The following is a 22,288-nucleotide window of genomic DNA, read 5'->3' as shown; positions in this document are numbered from 1 at the left end:
TTGTTGTAAAATACCTATATGTTGTTGTTTTCAGTACATTTTTCAACGACGATTTAACAAAAATGTCAATAATGTAGTGAAATCCGAAATGCGAGAATAAACTGTTGGTGTGAACTGTGTTTGAAATACGTGTTGCAAAAGATATGATGCAAAATACCGCTGAAACAACATGAAGTAAGCATTTTAGAGTTTCTGAATGTTCTAAAGAATTGTTGAGAACTTTATTTGGAAGATTTTTGCAAAAGGTTACTTGGTTCAACTCCCAATAGTTTAGCCGATATTGACCAGAATTTCAGCAATTTTGTAAAATTTTCTATATTTTCTAGATTTTGATACCCTAGATGAAGTTTTTCTTATGTGGTTCTTCCAAAAGATAAGTTCTACTTGTTTAGGGCTACAATATTGCTAAAGACAGCGAGGCCAAATTCCTTTTCTTTGCTGAGATAAAGGCCTGATAAATGCAAAAAAGTGTAGATTTAGCCCGGTTTAGATGAGGCCATAAAATCCGAACTGGATCTGACAGGTTAAAATCCTACTAGGGTTTTTGTAGTGACCTGGGGTAACTGTGGTCGAGAAACTTCTCACTCTAAAATTGTGAACAGGAATGAAAAATAATTATTCCACTTTGGTTCAAAATATCTATGATGGAAGGTTTAAAAAGTTCGGCCCGCTTTCTAATGTCAAAACCATTAAGAAGGGTTGTTTGCAAGCTATCATCCACTTTTGTGGAAGCTTTAAAAAAAGTAGATAGGTATTATTCTAAGCTAGTTACTAACATTTTGAACACACGTGTAACTATTAAATCTACATATGAATGAATGCGCCTTCGCATTCAAACAATATTCAGCAGTCAACATACTCAAACATATTGTAAAAGTTTTGCCGATGACAAACAAAAAAAAGTGAACAGGACGGCGCAGTTTTTGTGTTTTCATTCTCAACATGATTGTCTACCGTTTGGCGCTCTTAGTTCACATTGGCGATTCAGTAGGAAAAAAGTGACGGCAGAATATTGTCACGGGTCGTTTTTTTGTTTATTTGCGTTTGCGTTGATATTGAAAAAAAAAAACACAATTCGCCAACCACCAACAAAAAAGGTCTACATTAAATAATAACTAAAAAAAGTTAAAAACTTTTTCTATCAGCGGTTTTGTTTGTCAAGTGCATTATTTTTAGTGCAAAAATCAATTTGTAAAAATAGTTTAGTGTCGGTTTTTTCCCCAAACATATTTCAAGAGGAAGAGTGAAAATCGACACAAAACCCCGGAGAAAATGGGAAATAAAGTTGTTACATTTACAGAACAACAATTGGATGATTATCAGGTAAAGTGTTTCTGTATGTGTGCGACAAAAATGTTATTGTATATGCAATAATTGTTGAGATAAATTAACACACAAATACATATGTATGTCAAGTGTTCTTTTTTTTGTTAATGTTTTATCTAAAAGTCCTAAAGCTAAATGTCAGCAGTTTTTGGTTAAAACAATCTGATTAAATTGATAACAATAATAAATATGTAGTCGCAACGGAAAAAATGAAAATAGAACGGATATGAACAAAGTACTATAATAATATTTAAATTCCAATACGACCTTAAAATTGAAATGAATTCGAGCAAATAATTTAAAAACAATAATTAATTAATGTGAATGAAAATATATTGATATGTACGCGTTTTAAAAACAAAGCTAATGTCTCCACTAATTAATGTATCCATAAGTGTTGTGCCGCTACTAAAGAGGCATATGTAACGCATAGAGTTATTACGAAGGCCAAATTTTAGACCAAATCGGTTCATATGTTCGAGAGTTACCGTGTACTCCAGCCAGCCAAACAAAAGATCAGACCGAAAGGTTTCAATTTCGCACTACTTCCAGAGAAGGCCGACAGGTCTATTATATTATAGTTTATTTCGCTTATTCGAGGGACGAAAGGTCTCGGTTCCGTCCTAGTTTCAGAGTGTGCGGACAGATCTCTTATAAATGAGATTATTTAGCGTGTCCGAGGGTCGACTGGCCTCGCAGTGTAAGCAATCGAGAGGACCGAGATTGATATTCCAGAGAATAGGAAGGAGGCGGAGAAGTCCGAATAAAACACAGGAATTGTTCGTGGCCTAGAGAGGGTGTCCAAGGCCGAAAACGATTAAACTAATCGTCCTACTTTGCTTCAGCTTGTCACTAGTGTGTCGGACTAAAGAGGTTGTTGTTGTAACAGTGTTTATATTACATGTTTGTAAGTTCATTCTTCTTTTTAATGTGGCTCTGGGTCTATCTCCAGTTCTTGGAATGTGGCTGTTTCGATGGGATGTACCACAGATTTCAGGAGTTACTTGAGGAGAGGCAGGGGTTAAACTGTTCCGGAGATATCATCCCACCTTGGGGAACGCATTGTTTCACTCTACGCGCCTTGGCTTCTTGTTCCTGAATTTCACGTACGGCTGGCGTCCACACATATAATTAATTATTCAATGTTTCAAACTTGGCCGTAGAGGTGTTTGCTCGATGTCCTCAAAGAGCGTGGAGTTCTTGATAGTATCAAAGGCCTTTGATAAGTCAAGCGCCACCATCACTGTTCTGTCCCACGGCTTGCTCTGGTTGAGTCCTCGACTAACATGTGTGGAGATGGCGTGCAGCGCAGTTTTCGTGCTGTGCTGCATACGGAACCCATGCTGGTAAATACCAAAGCCTCTAGAGCCTTTGTTATGAGCGACAAAAGCGAAATCGGCCTGTATGATTGATCTTTGCTTGGATCCTTGCCTTGGTGGTTAGCGACAGGTTGAGAACTTTAGTGAGATACCCAACTCCCGTCACATACAGCTTGTTCAGCATTAACGTGGAGTTTCCATCAGGGCACAACGCTTTGGATGATTTAACGTTCCGTTGTAAATGTTGGTTCAACCTCGGCAGGAAGTGATCTAATGCGTCGTAGTGCTCTTCTCTTCGCCCTGTCACTCCCTTGGTGGTCGACAAACTGTCTATTGAAATAACTTGCGCACCCCTTCAGATCAGTCAGCGTAACGTCGCCTTGAACTTGACCCAGGTTATAAGTTCCCTTCTTCCGGTTTTCGAGAGTGACTTACCCGTCGTCCACAATTCACTTCTACCGGGTCCAATTTTGCAAATCTTCAAACGATTTAACCACTTCTTCCGTTTATGCTCACCGACCAACCTGCTCATTGACTCTGGGGTCACTCGGGTTGGCACGACGAAGCTCATCAGGCTCATTTGCTAGTCTCGTCGCCTCTGCGGGGAAGTTTGTTCTCACTTCGGGTATTCGACAAGCAGGTATATGGCGAGCGGATGCAGCAGTGATGATGTCTCGGAACGTCCTTTCCGCTACCTGTACATCAGAAGGATAGGGCAGATCTCTGATTTGTGGGCAGTGTACACGCAGCATGCAGCAACATAGTCCCTGTCGTAGTCCTTCGCATTAATAACACCCACTCCCGACATCTATTGCATCTCACGGAAGATTGAGTTTGGGTGAAGACGCAGATATGACAAACCGTGCACAAATATATTGGGTTTTCCTCCGTCCCGGCACGGACTAAAAGAATCCGGAGAAGGCATTCCGGGATACGCTGATCCCAACACAGAAAACCGATACAAATACAAACATGTGTACGCTGGAGTTGCAACCGCTGCACAGTGGTCGAAACCACTGATCTAGCGGCGCGAAATTAATAACTTGGAAACGAATGAAGATATCTTTCTGAAATTTTGCACAAACTCAGTCTGTGTCTGTGGGTAATTATGGACTAAGTATGAACAACATAGGCAAATATTTTGGTATAGCCCCCATATAACGGTACCTCCTGATATTCGATATTTTGAGGATTTAAGCCACCTTTTCCTTCCAAATTAGTTGTAATTTGTTACTTAGGGTTCCTAGTGATCACCAAACCTTTCCACCAAAAATTGTGGACATAGGTCCACGTTTGGGTATAGGCCCCTTTTAAGGTACCTCCCGACTTTCAGTAGTTTGGGGACTTAAAGCTACATTTTCCGACCAAATTAGGTGTAATTTGGGGTTCCCAGTGGACACAAAAACTTTCCACCAAAAATTGCGAACATAGGTCTACATTTTGATATAGTCCCCATATAACCGTACCGACAGATTTTGGGTATTTTGAGGATTTAAGCTATTTTTCAAGACCATTTATCAGCAAGATTTGCAGCTATTTGCAGCTAAATTTTGGTTATTCGGAATCTAGGGAGTTAAATTTAATTGTTAAAAAAATAACTGGACCGAACCTCGGTGGACCTTTGTAGTTACGCTCCATCCAACAAAAGTATATTGCACTAAAAACATACAAAAAATAATAATTTTTGAAAATTTATTGCTTTATAACTATGTAACTTCAGGCCCCAAACATTTTATTTTAATTTAACTTAAACCCTCCCCTATCAATAAAAAATAAACTTTGTTTAGTTTTATTACGAATTTATTTAACAATTAAACAAATATGAGATCAGGTTTTTAGCAACAATTTTATTAAAATCTCATCCGTCAAAATTTCTTGCACTTGACACTGAATAACTGAGTGAATATTTACAACAACAAAAAAGTAAAAACAAAATCTTAGTCAGCAGAGTGTCTGTAATCTATATAATGGAAAACATTTCGCAATTTTATACTTTGATTTTTTTGACTTTCGCGCCGCTAGATCAATGATTTCGCCCTCTGTGCGCTGGCCGGAAAACGCAAGTTGTGTGGTTCCTGGTCAATCCGGTACGAGAGAACACCATATGGTGGGACAAAGAGGTAAAGCTGCATGGTGAACGAAGACACTCCTACAAGTAAAATGGGAGATTGTCAGAGCTCGCCATACATTACCATTGTGGATATACGACGTGTCCTGGTAACCCGCCATTTCGCTTGGCTTAAACTAGTTACCTATCATTGTATCCGTTAAAAGACTACGTAAGACGTCCGACCACCCTGCTGTTTAGCAAGTGTTCTGAGCATTTTTCAATCACATCTCCATAGAGCTGTCTAGATCTTCGGGTAGTTGAAAGGAATCGCCGGGTCATCGTTATATACCTGATGTTCGAATACTTGAAATTAGACCAGAGGCGAATTAGTACCCAGAAGATTAAAGAGTTAGGAAGCTGAATCTTAAAGTAATCAGGCTAGCAGGCGAACATAAGCTGAAAAGGATTGCGTAAATTGTGGGTAACGGTTAAATCTCTCCGAAATCCGGGAAAGAACGGCTATTACATTAATTACCAGCAGTTTATAGAGTACCGCGAGATTAATAGGACGAAGAGTAGTGTCCTCTGAAACACCATAATATCCGAAGCGTAGGATCCACTCGGAATCTCAGTGGTAATGCTTAAACAACTGTCTGAACTCGGAGTTGAGTATTTGATATGTGTCTTTAATTTTTCGTCAGCCAAAGGCATGGTAATTTGGAAGGGTGGTGCCGCTACTGAAGCAAGGCAAAGATACCAGTAGCGAAGATTCTAGAGGCACTATTCTTTCCCATTATGAGAAGCTGTTTCTCATGTGCCTAATATTCGGGAAATTCTCCAACTGCATTAAACGACATATCCACGCATATTACGAGAACTAAATCAGAACAGACCGTGCGCCGAAAAGTTGCGATGGCTGTTGTCCTATCGAAGGCCTTCGATAACTTCAACCATTCCAAGCTGTTTGACGCCATAGAGAAGACTTCCACCTTCCTATCGAAGGCCTTCGATAACTTCAACCATTCCAAGCTGTTTGACGCCATAGAGAAGACTTCCACCAAGCCGTGTTTGAAACATTGTATAATCGAGTACATACATATATCCTATAGTAGATTACATATTTATGTATGTGTTAGCTGGCTTAGTACAATTCTTCCATCTGAAAAATATGAAAATATCCGCCGCTAAATCTGCTGCCACACAGTTCACCACCTGTGCAGCTGACATCTCCCCGAACATATTGGTCGATGGTGTTCCGATTACGACCGCTAAGAACCCCATGCTATTGAATGGTATGATGTTTAAGATGTCCGCGGATGCCATGGATATTTGCATGAAGATCGGAAGTAAAACAAGTCACTGTCCACCAGTATTTGGGTTGAGGACAAAAATTTCGTATAAAGAAATAGTCCGTCCTGTGGTAAACGATGCGGCTCCAGTGTTGTATACAAACGTTAAGCTATGGAAGTATGTAAAACCCCGCCAGAATGACCTCATAACACCAGTAGACCCTTTTCATGAGGTGTGAACGATATTACCGGTGCATCGACACACCAGGATGAGGTCGATGCAGTACCTGATTGGGGGTTAAAAACCTGCCACAAACTTGTGCTTCCTCACCCAGAGAGAGATATAAATTTATAAACAAAAACCCCTAGGTCAACGAGTCTCACGTCAGGACAGATTTTCATGATCCAGAGAGATGGGATCTAATGGTATAAACGGGAACTTCTTGGTCAACGAACCTGTCATGGCTGAAAACAGAGATGATATCCCCATACGGATGGGTTCGGTGCAGGCACATCCTCTAATAACTCGTCTTTAACAAAATCTAATAACAGAATCTGAAAGAATCTAAGTTTTTCTAAGTAGCACTATCAATGACGCTTGGGACTTAGCTAATTCACCATCAACCCGATTAACACCTGCTTCAGAGAAGCAGGTAAACCCTTCAATCCTTTTGGACTAAACGACAACTTTGGATAATTCTACTTGGTCACGTTAGATCTATGTCATTACTGCGTTTGTTATCCTCGCATAGCTCACCTAGCTACTGAAGATATCGTTAAATGATACGTGATAAAAAAGGAATAAGCTTTTCAGAAATCATCAGAACAAGATGAGGAGAAGTCTACCCAAACATGTTTTAAATACAGTGTTATTTTCAAACGTTTTAATATTTCCATAGTTATGGATCCAAAAGGCTTTCAATATGTTTTTAAACGTCCAAATTTTTTTCATTGAAAAAATAATATTTATCGAACTTTTGACGGGACCCCACCTTCTTTATTATTACTTGAACATTATCAAATTTGTCTTACAGCATTATTTTCTTTATTTCACAATCTTGTTTAATGTTCTACCTCCCTTTCTCTCTCTCCCCTTCCTGCCTCTGTCATTAAATGCAATTTCATTGTGCCGTACGGTATGTTTATCAACTGTTAATTTGCCCCTTACCCCGTGGCGCAAACAAAAATTCCTCCATGAACATGCCACATCTTGGCTATGACCACAAAGGATTGTACATTTTTCACACGCAAGGAGATATTACGGTAAGTACCAAAGGTTTTGTTCTTCGGTTTACAGGATTCTTCATCATTGCGGTTATAAGCCGGTTATGGCCAGTTGGGATAATAAAGTTAAGCAGCAGCATCACCACAAAAAAAGAGCAACACACATTGTCGAGCCAAAGGATAATCAAGCTATACATAATATTTCCTTTCTTTCCATGAAAGCAATTTATTGCATTTTTGGTAATGACACGCAAAATGTTTTTTCTTTTGAGATTTTGTTGTTGTTATTTTGGTTTTTGCAAAGGAAACCATAAACACAACATTAAACATTATGCTGCAATGTAAGCAGGAAGGACGGAAGGAAGGTAGGTAAATCCTGCTGTGGCCATTCGTGTATTTAATAATTTTCGTAACTCTTTTGTTCAGGTCTAAAATATGGCCAATGGCAAGAAATGTGTTGTGTTGTCCCAACATCATCACCATCTTGCCATAACCAACACCATCACCACCATTGTCATCATCATTAATGTTGTTGCTGTTGTTGTTGCATTAATAGTCTCAGACTCTATAGAAAAGTTGTGCTGCCATTGTTTAGAAACCATTTCCATTGATGCAAAGTTTTATAATGTTTAACGACTCTTCCCATTTCATGTTGCGTGTTGCTGTTGTTGTTCAGCGTCCACAAAAGATTTCGCGAATTACGACCAGATTTAGTGCCCCGCCAAATGACCGAGGGTCAGGCATCAAGTGTCAAGGTTCCCCGCGAATGTATTGAAAAAATGCCAGAGTTAAAAGAGAATCCATTTCGCCGACGCATTTGTGAGGCATTTTCACGTGATGGCCAGGGTAATCTATCGTTTGAGGATTTTCTGGATGCATTTTCGGTGTTCAGCGAACAGGCACCACGGGATATAAAGGTGTTTTATGCCTTCAAAATATATGGTAAGTAGAAAGTTGTAATGGAAATGAGTAAACAGGGACAATGCAAGTTGATAGAAATGTGCGCAGGGTATTATAAGTTATAAAACCAACTCAAATGTTTGTAACTCATAGAAATAATTGTCGTCGATCGAACCAAAATCACACTTGACAGAAATGTCGCAGTAGTTGATAGTCCATCCCATTATGTTGCTTCAGTTGGCTTTAAGTCATCGGATATGAGAAGACAGGGTGGCGCATAACTTTGGTATCATCCCGAAAGAAATGATGATCCATGAAAAACTTATGAACAGGGTGAAAGGTGTAGATCTTTTCATTTATTATACCATCCGTCTACAGGGGGAATATACCCATCACATATACGCATAATTGAAAAAATGTTTTTAGGTCCATCATATGTTGAAATCAAGTCCAATCAATCAATCGAAGGGGCTATCTGATTACATACAATCGTATGTACGGCCAAATATCCGTTAATGTATAAAAAAACATTTGCATTTGAAAAACGAAAAGTTCTAGGACAGAGAAGCCATACGACAGTCGATACGTCTGAAGAGCTGCTTAACCAACAGCGAAACCAGGTAACGTAATTTAGTGACTGTGTGGGTTCGACTCCTTGGCTTTCCTTTTTCACTTGCAAAAAATTTCCGATCATCAAGCTTAACTCTAAACGAGAAAATTAATAAAAACGTAGACCAAGTTCGGTAATAGATTGCATTCTGATTCTTTCCACTGTAAAGTTTAAAAATTTAGCAAAAAGTACCGATAATGTTTTAGTAGTTTTAAGCTCAGGAAGTCCTTGTGGTCCTGGCCTTCAACCAAAATGTTTGAACTGTTTGGGAAGGGTACCGAAAGGACTTAAGAAAACTACCTGCTGTAAAAATTTCAAAATGATCCCTCTCTCAAAATGATACCCTCTTTTATAATTCTAGAAGAGGGTATCAAATTTCTTCCAAAATTATGTCAAGTTCGGAATTGAATAATATAGTCCACTCCTTCGGATACATCACACCCTATATTTCAAAATTGTTTGATTAAGTGCAGTTGTAGTATCATTTTGGAATTTCTGCAAAGGTAGTCTTTGCGCTCGTGATTAAAAAAAAAACAAATAAGAAAGTATCCGTCAGCTGTGCCAACAGAGATATACTCTCAGCCAGGGACCTAAAGAAAAGAAGCAAACACAATCCTTCTGACGTCTATAGGTTTTTTTCTGAGTTTTCGGCCAATTTCTCAGGAAGTATGAATTTACCAACGAAAAATTGTACCGTCTTTGTGGGAGGTTCCCGAAAGAGCATTGACACTCGGACATAATTCGATGCTGTAAGAAATAATACGACTTACAACGTTTGGACCAAATTGGTTTCTCCTTTCAAGTGGTATATTAGGAACTACTCAGTTTAGTTGATGCCGACAGGCTGTTTTCGGAGATTTTGGGCCATTATCTCAGATAGTATGGACTTGCCCCCGAAAAAATGCGCCGTCTTAACAGGGCCCGTAAGAAGAACTTTTTGGAAACAAGAAAGAAAACGTTAAGTTCGGCCGGACCGAATTTTTATACCCTCCACCAAAATTAAATTGAGGGAGAATGGAATAATTAGTTTCCTTTCATCTACGGAAGTACTTAGCTCCGCCTAATTACAAAATTTCAACCATTTTGGTGGGATAATGAAGCTAAAACCTTCAAAATACCGAATATCGAGAAGTACCGTTCTATGGCAGCTATATGAAGGCGAGGATCTATACCAACAAATTTCAGTGGAACGATGTTTTTATCCTCAACGAAGACGAATTGCCAATTTTCAACCAATTCCGTGGGATACATAAGCTAAAACCTTCAAAATACCGAATATCGGGAGGTACCGTTTTATGGGGGCTATATGAAGGAGTGGACCTATACCAACAAATTTCAGGTAGAACTATTTTTTTATCCTCAACGAAGACGAATTTCCAATTTTCAACCATTTTGTTGGGATACAGAAGTTAAAACCTTCAAAATACCGAATATCAGGAGGTACCGTCCTACGGGGGCTATATGAAGGCGTGAACCTTTACCAAAAAATTTCAGGTGAAAAGTTCTCTACACCCAACGATAACTAAATACCTTATTTCAGCCAGTTTGGTGGGATAATGAAGCTAAAACCTCCAAAATACCGAATATCGGGAGGTACCGTTCTATGGGGCTATATGAATGCGTGGACTTATACCAACAAATTTCAGGTGGAATGTTCTATACACCCAAAGATAACTAAATACCTAATTTCAGCTATTTTGGTGGGATAATGAAGCTAAAACCTCCAAAATGCTGAATATCGGGAGGTACCGTTCTATGGGGGCTATATGCCGACAAATTTCAGGTAGAACTATTTTTTTATCCTCAACGAAGACGAATTACCAAATTTCAGCCATTTCGGTGGGATAATGAAGCTAAAACCTTCAAAATAGCGAATATCGGGAGGTACCGTTCTATGGAGACTATATTAAGGCGTGGACCTATACCAGAAAATTTTAGGTGGAACGTTTTATATCCTCAACGAAGACGAATTACCAAATTTCAGCCATTTTAATGGGATAATGAAGCTAAAATCTTCAAAATAGCGAATATCGGGAGGTACCGTTCTATGGGGGCTATATGAATGCATGGACTTATACCAACAAATTTCAGGTGGAAAGTTCTATACACACAACGATAACTAAATACCAAATTTCAGCTATTTTGGTGGGATAATGAAGCTAAAACCTCCAAAATACCGAATATCGGGAGGTACCGTTCTATGGAGACTATATTAAGGCGTGGACCTATACCAGAAAATTTTAGGTGGAACGTTTTATATCCTCAATGAAGACTAATTACCAAATTTCAACCATTTTAATGGGATAATGGAGCTAAACCCTTAAAATACCGAAAATCGGGAGGTACCGTTCTATGGGGGCTATATCAAAACGTGGACCGATATATCCCATTTTCAAATATTGACTCTCCATCTTAAAAATTGCGAGCTGTGTATTGATTTCAACTGACATACGGACGGACGGACATGGTAAAATCGACATAGAATTTTATGCTGATCAATAATATATATACTTTATAGGGTCTCCGACGAATATTTCGATGTGTTACAAACGGAATGACAAATTTAATTATACCCTCCATATGGTGAAGGGTATAAAAAAATCAAAACGATCCAGGACGAGATGTTAAACTGCACTTTTCCCAAATTTTGTGTGGAGGTATCCGAAGGACCGGACCGCTATATTCCATATTCCAAACTCATACATGACTAGATGTAATAACGCGATGTGCAAAGTTTGCACCAATCAATCTTGCTGATTTGCAATTTTGGTTGGTACCGTCCGAGTTTCTTAAAGTTTTAAGGCTATTATTTCAGAAAGTATGGACTTGCAGCCGAAAAAATTGTACGGTCATAAATTGATCAGCAAGGACAACTTGCTGACAAAATTTCAAAACGATCCGAGAGAGGCTCTTAAACTTCACTTTATTTGAATTTTGTGTGCACAGTTTGGGCCAAATCGATTGCTCCCTTTCAAGAGTTATCGTTCACACAATTTACAGAAAAATTTTGAACTTTTGTGGGGGAGGTACCTAAGGAGTGGACCGATATGGCCCATCTTCGAACTTAAACTGTGTTTAGACAAAATATTACGATACCAAAATTTGGTTCGAATCACCTGCCGCACCAAATAAAATTACTGATAAGCAGTCCGATAAGTCCGATTTGACTGAAACTGTGTAAATCGTAATATATCCTTTAAACCCACATCATGTTCCAAGAAGGTCTGTATTGAACTGTATTGAAAAAACGTCTCTTCAGTGCAGTTTAGTAGCTGTTCGAGGATTTTTACGAATGTAATCCTTGTGGTCCTGATTACTACAATTTAATTTCTTGTTTCGTGGGCAAGTCTTCATTCTGACATATTGGTCTATAATATTCAACTACTAAAATGGGTTCTGGGCACAATTACTACTGAAAGAAGTGACTCCCATCCATTTCTTCAAGTGCCTCCTTCACAAAAATCCAGTTTAGGACCACTTCTTTGGGGTTTAAAATTTAAAAGCGGGTAATACTTGCGATTTTGACTACAACAGTATAATACTTCCACATACAAGGGCCACAAAATGTTCCAATATTTATTGATACCTCCATACATCTCCCGCATAAAAGTCAGTTAAACCTAAGATGTTACTGCAGGTCCCTATTACAACTCCATAATTTATTCTCCGTACTTCCCTTGACAATCACCCGAAAGTAAAAAAAGCCCATGTATTTTTCTTGTAATAAATGAAGATTACGGAATAATTAGACCCACTGTTTATAATGCCTACGCCTAAAACATACCAATTTCGTTTCACTTCTAACCAAAATCCTGTTTGTGTTTAAATTTGGAGATATGTTTATAGGACAATGTTGTAGATTTTTGCGAAGTCATGGTTTTCGATGTACATGGTTTTTATGTGCATTACATAAATGCTGAGGCAGAAATGAAGATAAACAAATTATTGGTGGAGGATATATGTATAGTCCGGTCAAAATAGACATTGAAATAGCAAAAATTCCCACAGAGCTGAATTTTGGTGGAGAGCTAGGCTTTGCCATTAGAAGCAACGTCCTAAAAGTCCCCATCGATCCCATGTGTGCAAAAAAATTATTCGGGGTCAAAGGTCAAATTTTAAGGTTTTTTTTAGGTTTTCGGATTTATTTTTTGAAAACGGTTGATCTAATCAAAAAGTGACTAAAGTAAATATTATAGACAAGAACATTATCTACAAGTTTGACTTGTATAATTTTTTTCCTAGGAGGAACCATTCTTGAGGTATAGCTGTTCTAAAAAACAAATGATTTTTATGCACTTATAAGGGAAATATGCACATATTCAGACGAACCGGCTAAAATAAGCGAAGTAATCGGGTCTGTCCCCCAAAAATATATATATTTTCTTGAAGAGCGAAATTATAGCTATCTTCTAAAAAATAATCCAACAAAATCGGAGCGTGTTTAGTAGAGTTATTCAATGTTAGAGTCATTTTATGCGAAAATAGCCCATTTAACCCACATGTATAATCGAAAGCCCAACGGGAGCGACCCAAACGAAAACTCTCCGATTTTTTTCAAGTTTTATCCGAAGGTAGGGTTTGTTGCGCTGATTACGGAAATGTATAATTTTCAACGGTTGTGGATCCGGTTCGCCGGTTATTCGACCCGAAAGGCCAAATTTAAAAACCGGGTTAGACCCGCTTCTACCGAACCGATTACTACAAAGTGGATATCGTTTGAAAGCTTACGGAAGTATCTAACACATAGTGTCGTTACTTTAACCGGTTCGCCTCATAATGTACTTACGCGGCTAATTCTTTATTTGACATTTAGATCGCGATATCTCGAAAATGGTAAGTCTTTTTTAAGAATCATAAAGACCACTATTGTAGACAATTATTGAGTCTACAACTTTTACTTTAGCGGGCTTTTGCTAAGTCTTACCATTTATGAGAAAAATTAAAAAAAAAACTGAATAATGCCTCCAAAAATGACCTTTGACCCCGAATAACTTGTTTTGCACACTTGGGATCGATGGGAACTTTTAGGACGTTGCTTCTACTAGCTAACCCTAGCTCTCCACCAAAATTCAGCTTTGTGGGAATTTTTGCTATTTCCCCCTTATCACGAGTGTCTATTTTGACCGGACTATGTATATCTAATAGGATTATGAGTGGATGTTGTCTTTGCTAAATTTGAAAAATTATTTTAGTACACACTAATTCGACACTAACAAAGTCTCCCGTGGTCCTTCCGGGGTGTGTATAGGAACATATGTAATTCTACACTTTAGGACAAAAGCAAAGTGTTGATAACACATTGTGTAGACATACTTGTCACAATACACCAATAAGTCTTTGAGAAGTTAAGGTAAAAAAAGTGTTTGTTTAATATTCATTAAATCCAATATTTCCAACTAAATTTGCCGCGTTCCTGCTACCACTATTTTCGAGTATATTTATTTTTGATCTGTTAACTCCCGGTGTATTGCAAGTTAGTTTTCTTACCTCCCATGTTGCTGGTTGTTCTTAGCTTCAGCGATCGCCTTTGACCTTACAGGCATGGGAAGCCGTATCAATTGCATATAAGGATCTTACTGCTAACTCGGTAATCACTCGGTGAAAACACTTAATCAATATTCAAGGCAATTCAATATACTTTTTCAACCATACGACTTTGGTCAGTACATGTAATGACTCTAAGAAAACATTCCAATCGAAAAATCAATATTTTCATATTTGTTTCATAAGAAAATATTATATTAAGAAAAAGAATTAAAGGATGCATCAAATTGGCCAAGATCACTTATTTACAACGACCCACGAAAAACAGAAAGCAAAAGATAACCACGGAGAAGTGCATGCGGCTTGTATGTGGGGAAGAAGAAACATTTAATTCTACTTTTGTGAAATTGAATCTTGGCTTTTTGATTTTATTTTCACCAAAAAGTATTTACACAAGAAAGACAGTAACAAATTGTCAATATCTTGAATCAGTTCTCAAGAAATCTTGACATTACCACACAAACAGACTGAATCCTTTGATAAATGTAAATGTATGTACATACATATGTGAAAATATTTGAAGGATAAGAATGGGAAGATGTGCACTCATCATATGTATATTGCTACTGGTCACGCACAAATATTCGATTGCCTTCAACCTTTTAATATTTCTTTAATAAATATAATTGGAATTATTGGATTTCTGTTGACAATACTAGGCTTTATAAAAATAAAATACCAAATAAAAAATATAAAATATAAAATGTAAAATATAAAATCTACACCTTTTTCACATGTAATTCGAAACATTCCAGTTGTAATTCGTAACATTTCATTTGTAATTCGATTATTCTATTTGTAATTCGTAACATTTTATTTGTAATTCGAGAATTCTATTTGTAATTCGAATTATTCCATTTGTAATTCGAATTATTTTATTTGTAATTCGAATTATTCCATTTGTAATTCGAATTATTCCACTTAAAATTCGAATTATTAGATTTGTAATTCGAATTATTCCATTTGAAATTCGAATTATTCTATTTGTAATTCGAATTATTCTATTTGTAATTTGAATTATTTTATTTGTAATTCGAATTGTTTTATTTGTAATTCGAATTATTCCACTTGTAATTCGAATTATTCCAATTGAAATTACAAATAGAATAATTCGAATTACAAATGGAATAATTCGAATTTCAAATGGAATAATTCGAATTACAACTAAAACAATTCGAATTACAAATAAAATAGTACGAATTACAAATAGAATCATTCGAATTACAAATAGAATAATTCGAATTTCAAATGGAATAATTCAAATTACAAATGGAACAATTCGAATAACAAATAGAATAATTCGAATTACAAATGGAATAATTCGAATTACAATTGAAATGTTTCGAATTACAAATGGAATTCTCCAATTACAAATAAAATGTTACGAATTACAAATGCAATTCTCGAATTACAACTAAAATGATTCGAATTACATCTGAAAAAGGTGTACATAAATAAAAATCAAATGTCGTTCGTTGGTAATGGCATCAGCTGAGAACACCTGGGCCGATTTGGATAGTTCTTTTTGTGAAGTGTTCGCCATAAGGTTTTTATGCAAAGACAAGTAAAAAAGTATCAGTCGGCTTTGCCGACTGAGATATACTCTCAGCCTATATGAATCGAAACTTCATCTACGTACAGAATTTTGTGGCTCTTATGGACATTTGAACTTGCCGACAAAAATGTGGATTAGGATAAAGGTCAAAATGTTGCGGAGGAGGTACTTGAAGGAATGGACCGACATAGTTCATTATAGAAGCTCATCTTATTTTGGGGGTCATATCTTTTCTATTGATATAGCCCCCACTAGTCACTTTAGTGGGTCATGGTATAACTTTTGGATCAGTATGCCAGGAAGCTGGACTCGGCCACGGAAAACACAATCTCGCTGTAAACGGGACCACAACGAACAGCATCGGTACTCGGTTGATCCGTTCGAAAGTTAGCTTGCTCGCCAACCACTACACACGGTGTCATAGGGGTTTTCTGCACCTTTCAGGCTATTTTCTCAAGAAGTTGCTTCAACAGAAATCAAAGTGATTCGAGAGCGGCCCTTAAATTTTGTGTGGGAGGTATCCGAACCTGATCTATATCTGGTAGGCACATTAGGATGTGTAAAGTATGGGCCACTCCACTCCATCCAAGAGTTATCGTGGAGGTACTTGAAGGAGTGGACCGATATAGCTAATCATCGATTTTTAACTAAGTTTGGACAAAATAATACGACGGCCAAATTTTGACCGAATCGGTAGATCTGTTCGAGAGTTATCTTGCGCACCAACCACTACACACGGTGTCATAGTAATAACCTTTCAGGTTATTTTCTCAGGAAGTATGGACTTGCCGCTAATAAAACTTGTACCGTCGTATGGGGGGGCAGTAAATACAAGTTGCTACAGCAAAAACCAAAGCGATCCGAGAGCAGGTCCTAAACTGCACTTTTCCGAAATTTTGTGTGGGATATACTCGAAGGAGTGAACCAATTGAGTCCATATAAGAACCTCATCTAAGTATGGTAGAAATTTCACGATGTGCAATGTATGGACCCTCCAAGAGTTATCGTGCGCACAAATTTTCCGAACATTTTCGAACTTTTGTGTGGGGAGGTACCGATATAACCCATCTTCGAACTTAAACTAAGTTTAGACAAAATATCCGTTCGAGAGTTATCGTGCGCTCCAGCCAGACAGAATAATGGTATAATTATTTCGCTGAGACACATTTTGCCCGTATGAAAGTGTATATACCCTCGTTAGCATAAATGCTGAGTGTATAAAAATTTGATCACGCCCACTTTTTTCAATTTTCAATTTTTACTTTTTCTACAAAAACTACTGAACCGATTTTTCTGAAATTGCCAGAGAATGTACAGGGATGGACCCCGGTTAAAGTGGGCACCAAATTTTGTTGAATTTCGGAGATGGTGGGGTACTTCCCCTTACCCTATTTCTTTAAAAATTCAATATTTACAATAATTACGAATGTATAGGTTTGGAAATTAATTTGCGGGACAATTGTGGTTGTGTTTCCGACCTTACCTACTAATTTGGGACCCAAAAACTTGACCACGCCCACTTTTTAAAATATGTTACATCTACAAAACTACTGATGGTCACGGGATGGTCCCGTAAAAGGCTACATATGTACTGAATGCCAGAGGTGTCGCGGAACCTCCCCTATGCGATAAAAAACGCTATATTTGCAAATATTACGAAAGTACCGGTTTAAACATTTACGAATTAATTTACACTCTAGGTACTTCTTTGTGGCCTAAAGACCCGACCACGCCTGCTTTTTTTAAACATGTTATGTCTCCAATACTACTGAACCGATTTCCATCAAATTTGCAGCAAAAGCTCATTGTTGGTGAGTCAAAATACCGGACCACGCCCACTGTTTTAAATATGTTATATCTTGAAAACTGATGACCACGCCCACTCTTTTCAATATATTATTTTTTTAAAACTACTGAACCTAATTGCATTCTATATCCAAAAAATGTTCAGAAATGTCCCGTGGTCCAAAATGATATATATTTGTAGTCGAATTTCGGGGGCCTTTTGTTTTATAAACGCTATATTTGCTATATTTATGAGTGCTTCGGCTTGCAAACTAAAATTATATATTTACAAATTTCCTTAAATGGTCAGGTTCAACGGTCCATCTGCCATGAAAAACTAAAACATATAAGTTTTAATAAGCGGTAAAAATCGCCTTAACCATTTATTTCATATTTTTAATTAGATCGCTTAGGATAAAGACAAGGAACATGGGCGATAATAAATCCTAAACAGCATCAATGGGCGAAAAATTTCGCAAAGAGAAAAGAAAGGTTACAGACAAAATCTGTTGATAAATTTAAAATTATCCTCGGTTTGACAATGGACCAAAGAAGTGAGGTAGAAAATAACTATTTTTGAATTGTCAAGCCTAAAGCCCATAAAAAGCAACGCGGATAAATATAAAATTAAAAACAAAAATTCACGGTGTCCTCTACATAACCTTAACATTCACTTAAATTCAAAACAAATACAGCTGTGTTCAAAATAATAGGAGTGCTCATTAACACCAAGGGAATGGTCGAATAAACATGGTTAAACTTACCCATTTTGGTTTACTTAGAATTTGTTTAACATTGTTGACATCCCAACAGTTAATTCATCAGCAGAAATGTGGTAATCTGTTTTAAATTATTTACTGTTTACACCAACATTATAAATCGCCTTCAAATTTGTTGTTCAAAAAAATAGGAGTGCGGAAGAAAAAGGACAATAAAAATATTTTTAGTTGAGTTTAAGATCAAAAGTGTCTATATTTTAGTTGACAGTAGTGAATCCAATAGATTTTATGAAATTTGATGGCTGTTGGAAAACAAAAGTTCTTTTGGAGGTAGCCTAAAAACAGGTGATTGTCCTGGCAGCGATTTTTTCCATAAATTGAGCACTTATTGGGTAACTCAATGGATTTTGTAGACAGAACTTTAGTGATTAGAGAATTTTTGATGCTCTGACTGTTATCTCGAACAATATATAATGATCGGTATCCCAGAAATTTGTGTATTTTGATCCTTGAGCCAAGTTTAAGCCGGTTTCCGTTACCTCTTTACGTAAGCATCGGTTAAAAAAGCGTATCTATAAGGCATTAATATCTCAATCAAGTGATTTTTTGAGGTCCTTAGCATCTTAACTGCACGCAGAATTCATTATATGGTTCATTTTTGAATAATTGGAAGATTGGCACATATGAGACATTTTTCAAAACGCTTTGTTGAGAAGGAAACTTTAAAGACAAACTTTTGAAGTTGGTCTAAGACTATTTTTATTAGGTTTTGCATCGTATAATAAAAAGTTTTCTAATGAAAATAACCTAAATGAAGTATTTTTGAGTGAAAAACATAAGTTTATATTAAAAAATATATTACGGCGTATACCAACCTTAGTGCAATCCCAGCCTGCGTATCACTAAATGGTTCAAATTACATTTCAACCGTTCACGTTTTAAACATTTTTTGAATAGAAGCGAAACTGATTGCATATACAAGGTTAGCATCCTAAGGACTTTTAAATATTATTTGGTTAGGGGAATAAATTCCTTATAGATACGATTTTTTGGACGATCCTTGCCTTAAGGGCTAATGTAAACTGCCCTTAAACTTGGCTCAAGGATCAAAATACACAAATTTATGGGATACCAATCATTATATATTGTTAGAGATAACATCCATAGCATCAAACAAATCTAATCGTTAAAGCTTTTGTCTACAAAATCCATTGAGTTGCCCAATAAGTGCTCAATTTATGGAAACAATTTCTGCAAGGACAATCGCCTGTTTCTTGGCTACCTCCAAAGGACTTTTGTTTTCAAACAGCAATCAAATCTCATAAAATCTATTGGATTTACAACTGTTAACAAAAATATTGACAATTTTGATCCTAAACTCAACTAAAGCTATTTTTATCATCCTTTTTCTTCCACACTCCTATTTTTTTGAACAAAAACTTTAAACACGATTTATAATGTTGGTGTAAACAGTAAATAATTTAAAACAGATTGCCACATTTCTGCTGATGAACTAACTGTTGGGATGTCAACAATGTTAAACAAATTCAAAATAAACCAAAAAAGGTAAGTTTAACCATATTTTTTGACAATTTTCTTTTTTTGTATGGGCGCTCCTATTATTTTGAACGCAACTGTAGATGTCAATAAATTTTTAGACGTTAAGTAAAGTAAATGTAGCTATTCGAAATCAGTTCGTACAAAATATTGATATTTTGTATATTTCACTTCCACACTTCAAATACATTACACTCTAATAAACAAACAATAAGTTCCTTATCTTAATCACCTCATAAGCTCCGTTTTGCACTTTATCTCTCATCTTATTTATCCTTGGCATTTTATTTCTTGTTTCTTTTGTTCGACAGATTTCGATCAAGATGGCTTCATTGGACGTGCTGACCTTCTGTGTAGCTTAACCACAATGACCAAAAATGAATTAAGCCCTGAGGAGCATCAACAAATTGCCGATAAGGTGTTGGAGGAGGCTGATGTCGATGGTGATGGAAAATTGTCCTTTCTCGAATTCGAACATGTCATTTTGCGTGCACCCGATTTTCTTTCAACATTTCACATAAGGATTTAATTGTTGTGTGGCTTTAAAGGCTGGGAAACCAACCAACCAAATATGACTACAACCATAACCATTCAAATACGAATGCATTTGTGCCTGGCCTGTAGTACATGAATAAATGAAACTTAGTGCATGGGAATTCTTAGAGTTGGAGGAAAGAGAGATAGAGAGATAGCACAAAGAATGTCGTTGTCACATGTAAACCAAACACAAATATTCAATCTACACACATACATGCATATTCATAATAAATAAATAAAATCAAATAAAGTTCATATTCTGCAATCAATAAATTCAGTGTAAGAATTTTTCATTTTTTGTTGGTATTGTTTTTGTTTTATGCAACAAAATAGTTTTCTCTAAAGGACACAAAGTTATTTAAAAAGTAGGAGGTCCTTTGTATCTTATTTGCTGAAAAAAAAAAATAGAAAACATAACAACAAATCAAAAACATTGGAATGCATCAGAGTGTGTACTTCTTGTTAGTGCTATATTTGTTATTAAAGTGGGTAAGTTCTCTGATTTATCAATAGGTACAAACATGCCGATATATGAAAATTTGGATCTGGGAAAACAAGGCATTAGTACATTTCATGTAATTATCTCCACAAATGTAGTTACAAAACTTCAACTAATTCGAAAAATGTATCGGTTACTTCGACAATGCATACTCACGGTGCCCTTGAATCAAATTTAAATGGAAGGTGCTTACACCTGGGAAGTTTTTGCGGATTCTGAAACTACAATGTTCATAGATGAGAAAAATCAAAAAACTAAAAAAATCGCCGGAGCGCTTTTTAAATAAATCGCGATTCAAGTTGACATTTTTAGGGGTTGTTTAGGTTTTTGCGATTTTGCTTGGGAACCGCCAACCTATCAAAATGGGAATAAAGAAAATGTTGTAGCTATCAAAATTCTCTACAAGATTGACCTTAATTATATTTTCGTAGGTTTTACAACTTTTGAGATATAGAAGTTGAAATTGGGACAACTAAAATTCAATTCAATTATGTATCGTCTCCTTATAAAACAATGTCAAAATTGCAATTTCCCAATTTAAACTTATATATCTAAAAAAATTTTACAACCTAGGAAAAATTACATAAGCCAGTCTTGTAGAGAATTTGCACAGCTATAAGATTTTCTTAGGTCCCATGCAGATAAGACTTGCCGTATTCAAGCAAAATCGCGAAACCCTAACAAAAAAACCTAAAAATGTAAACTGAGCTTCTTTATCTCAAAAATGGTACAGCCTGAGAACAAATCATAAACATCAATCCTGTGGAGAATTTTCACAGCTACAACATTTTCTTTAGCTCCATTTCGATTGGACTTGCGGTTTCCAACCAAAGTCGTAAAAGCCTAAAAAACACCTAAAAATGTGAATTTTGACCGCGATTTATTTAAAAATCCCTACAGCGATTTTTTCTTGTTTTTGCATTTTTCTCATCTATGAACATTGCTGTTTCAGAATTCACGAAAACTTCTCCTGTGTAAGCTGTTTTCATTAAAAGTTAGTAAAGGCGCACCCTTCATGACATTGTTTTATAAGGGGGGCGATACAGTCAGTGCATTGCCCAATTTGAACTTCAATATCTCAAAAATGGTAAAATGTATGAAAATAACTTAAAGGTCAATCTTGTAGAGAATTTTCAAAGCTACAACATTTCCTTCAATCTCATTTTGATAGGACTTGCGGTTTCTATGCAAAATCGTGAAAACCTTAACAACCCATAAAAATGTCATCTTGAATCGCGATTTATTTAAAAAGCGCTCCGGCGATTTTTTTAGTTTTTTGATTTTTCTCATCTATGAACATTGTAGTTTCAGAATCCGCAAAAACTTCCCAGGTGTAAGCACCTTCCATTTAAATTTGATTCAAGAGCACCGTGT

General features: G+C 36.5%; 1 protein-coding gene across 1 annotated transcript; it reads left to right on the top strand.

The window, feature by feature from the left end:
• Window positions 1-973: 973 nt before the first annotated feature.
• Cib2 (Calcium and integrin binding family member 2) lies at window positions 974-20,688 on the top strand. The gene is made up of 4 exons (XM_073989656.1): window positions 974-1,323; window positions 7,213-7,247; window positions 7,885-8,150; window positions 20,190-20,688. The coding sequence occupies exons 1-4, from the start codon at window positions 1,273-1,275 to the stop codon at window positions 20,405-20,407; spliced, it is 570 nt and encodes a 189-aa protein (XP_073845757.1). The 5' UTR covers window positions 974-1,272; the 3' UTR covers window positions 20,408-20,688.
• Window positions 20,689-22,288: the final 1,600 nt, after the last annotated feature.

Source organism: Musca autumnalis, unplaced genomic scaffold (genome assembly GCF_047663935.1).
Source record: "Musca autumnalis isolate F117 unplaced genomic scaffold, ASM4766393v1 scaffold_5, whole genome shotgun sequence".
NCBI classification, from domain to species: Eukaryota; Metazoa; Arthropoda; class Insecta; order Diptera; family Muscidae; genus Musca; species Musca autumnalis.
This window is presented reverse-complemented; position numbering and strand designations above follow the sequence as displayed.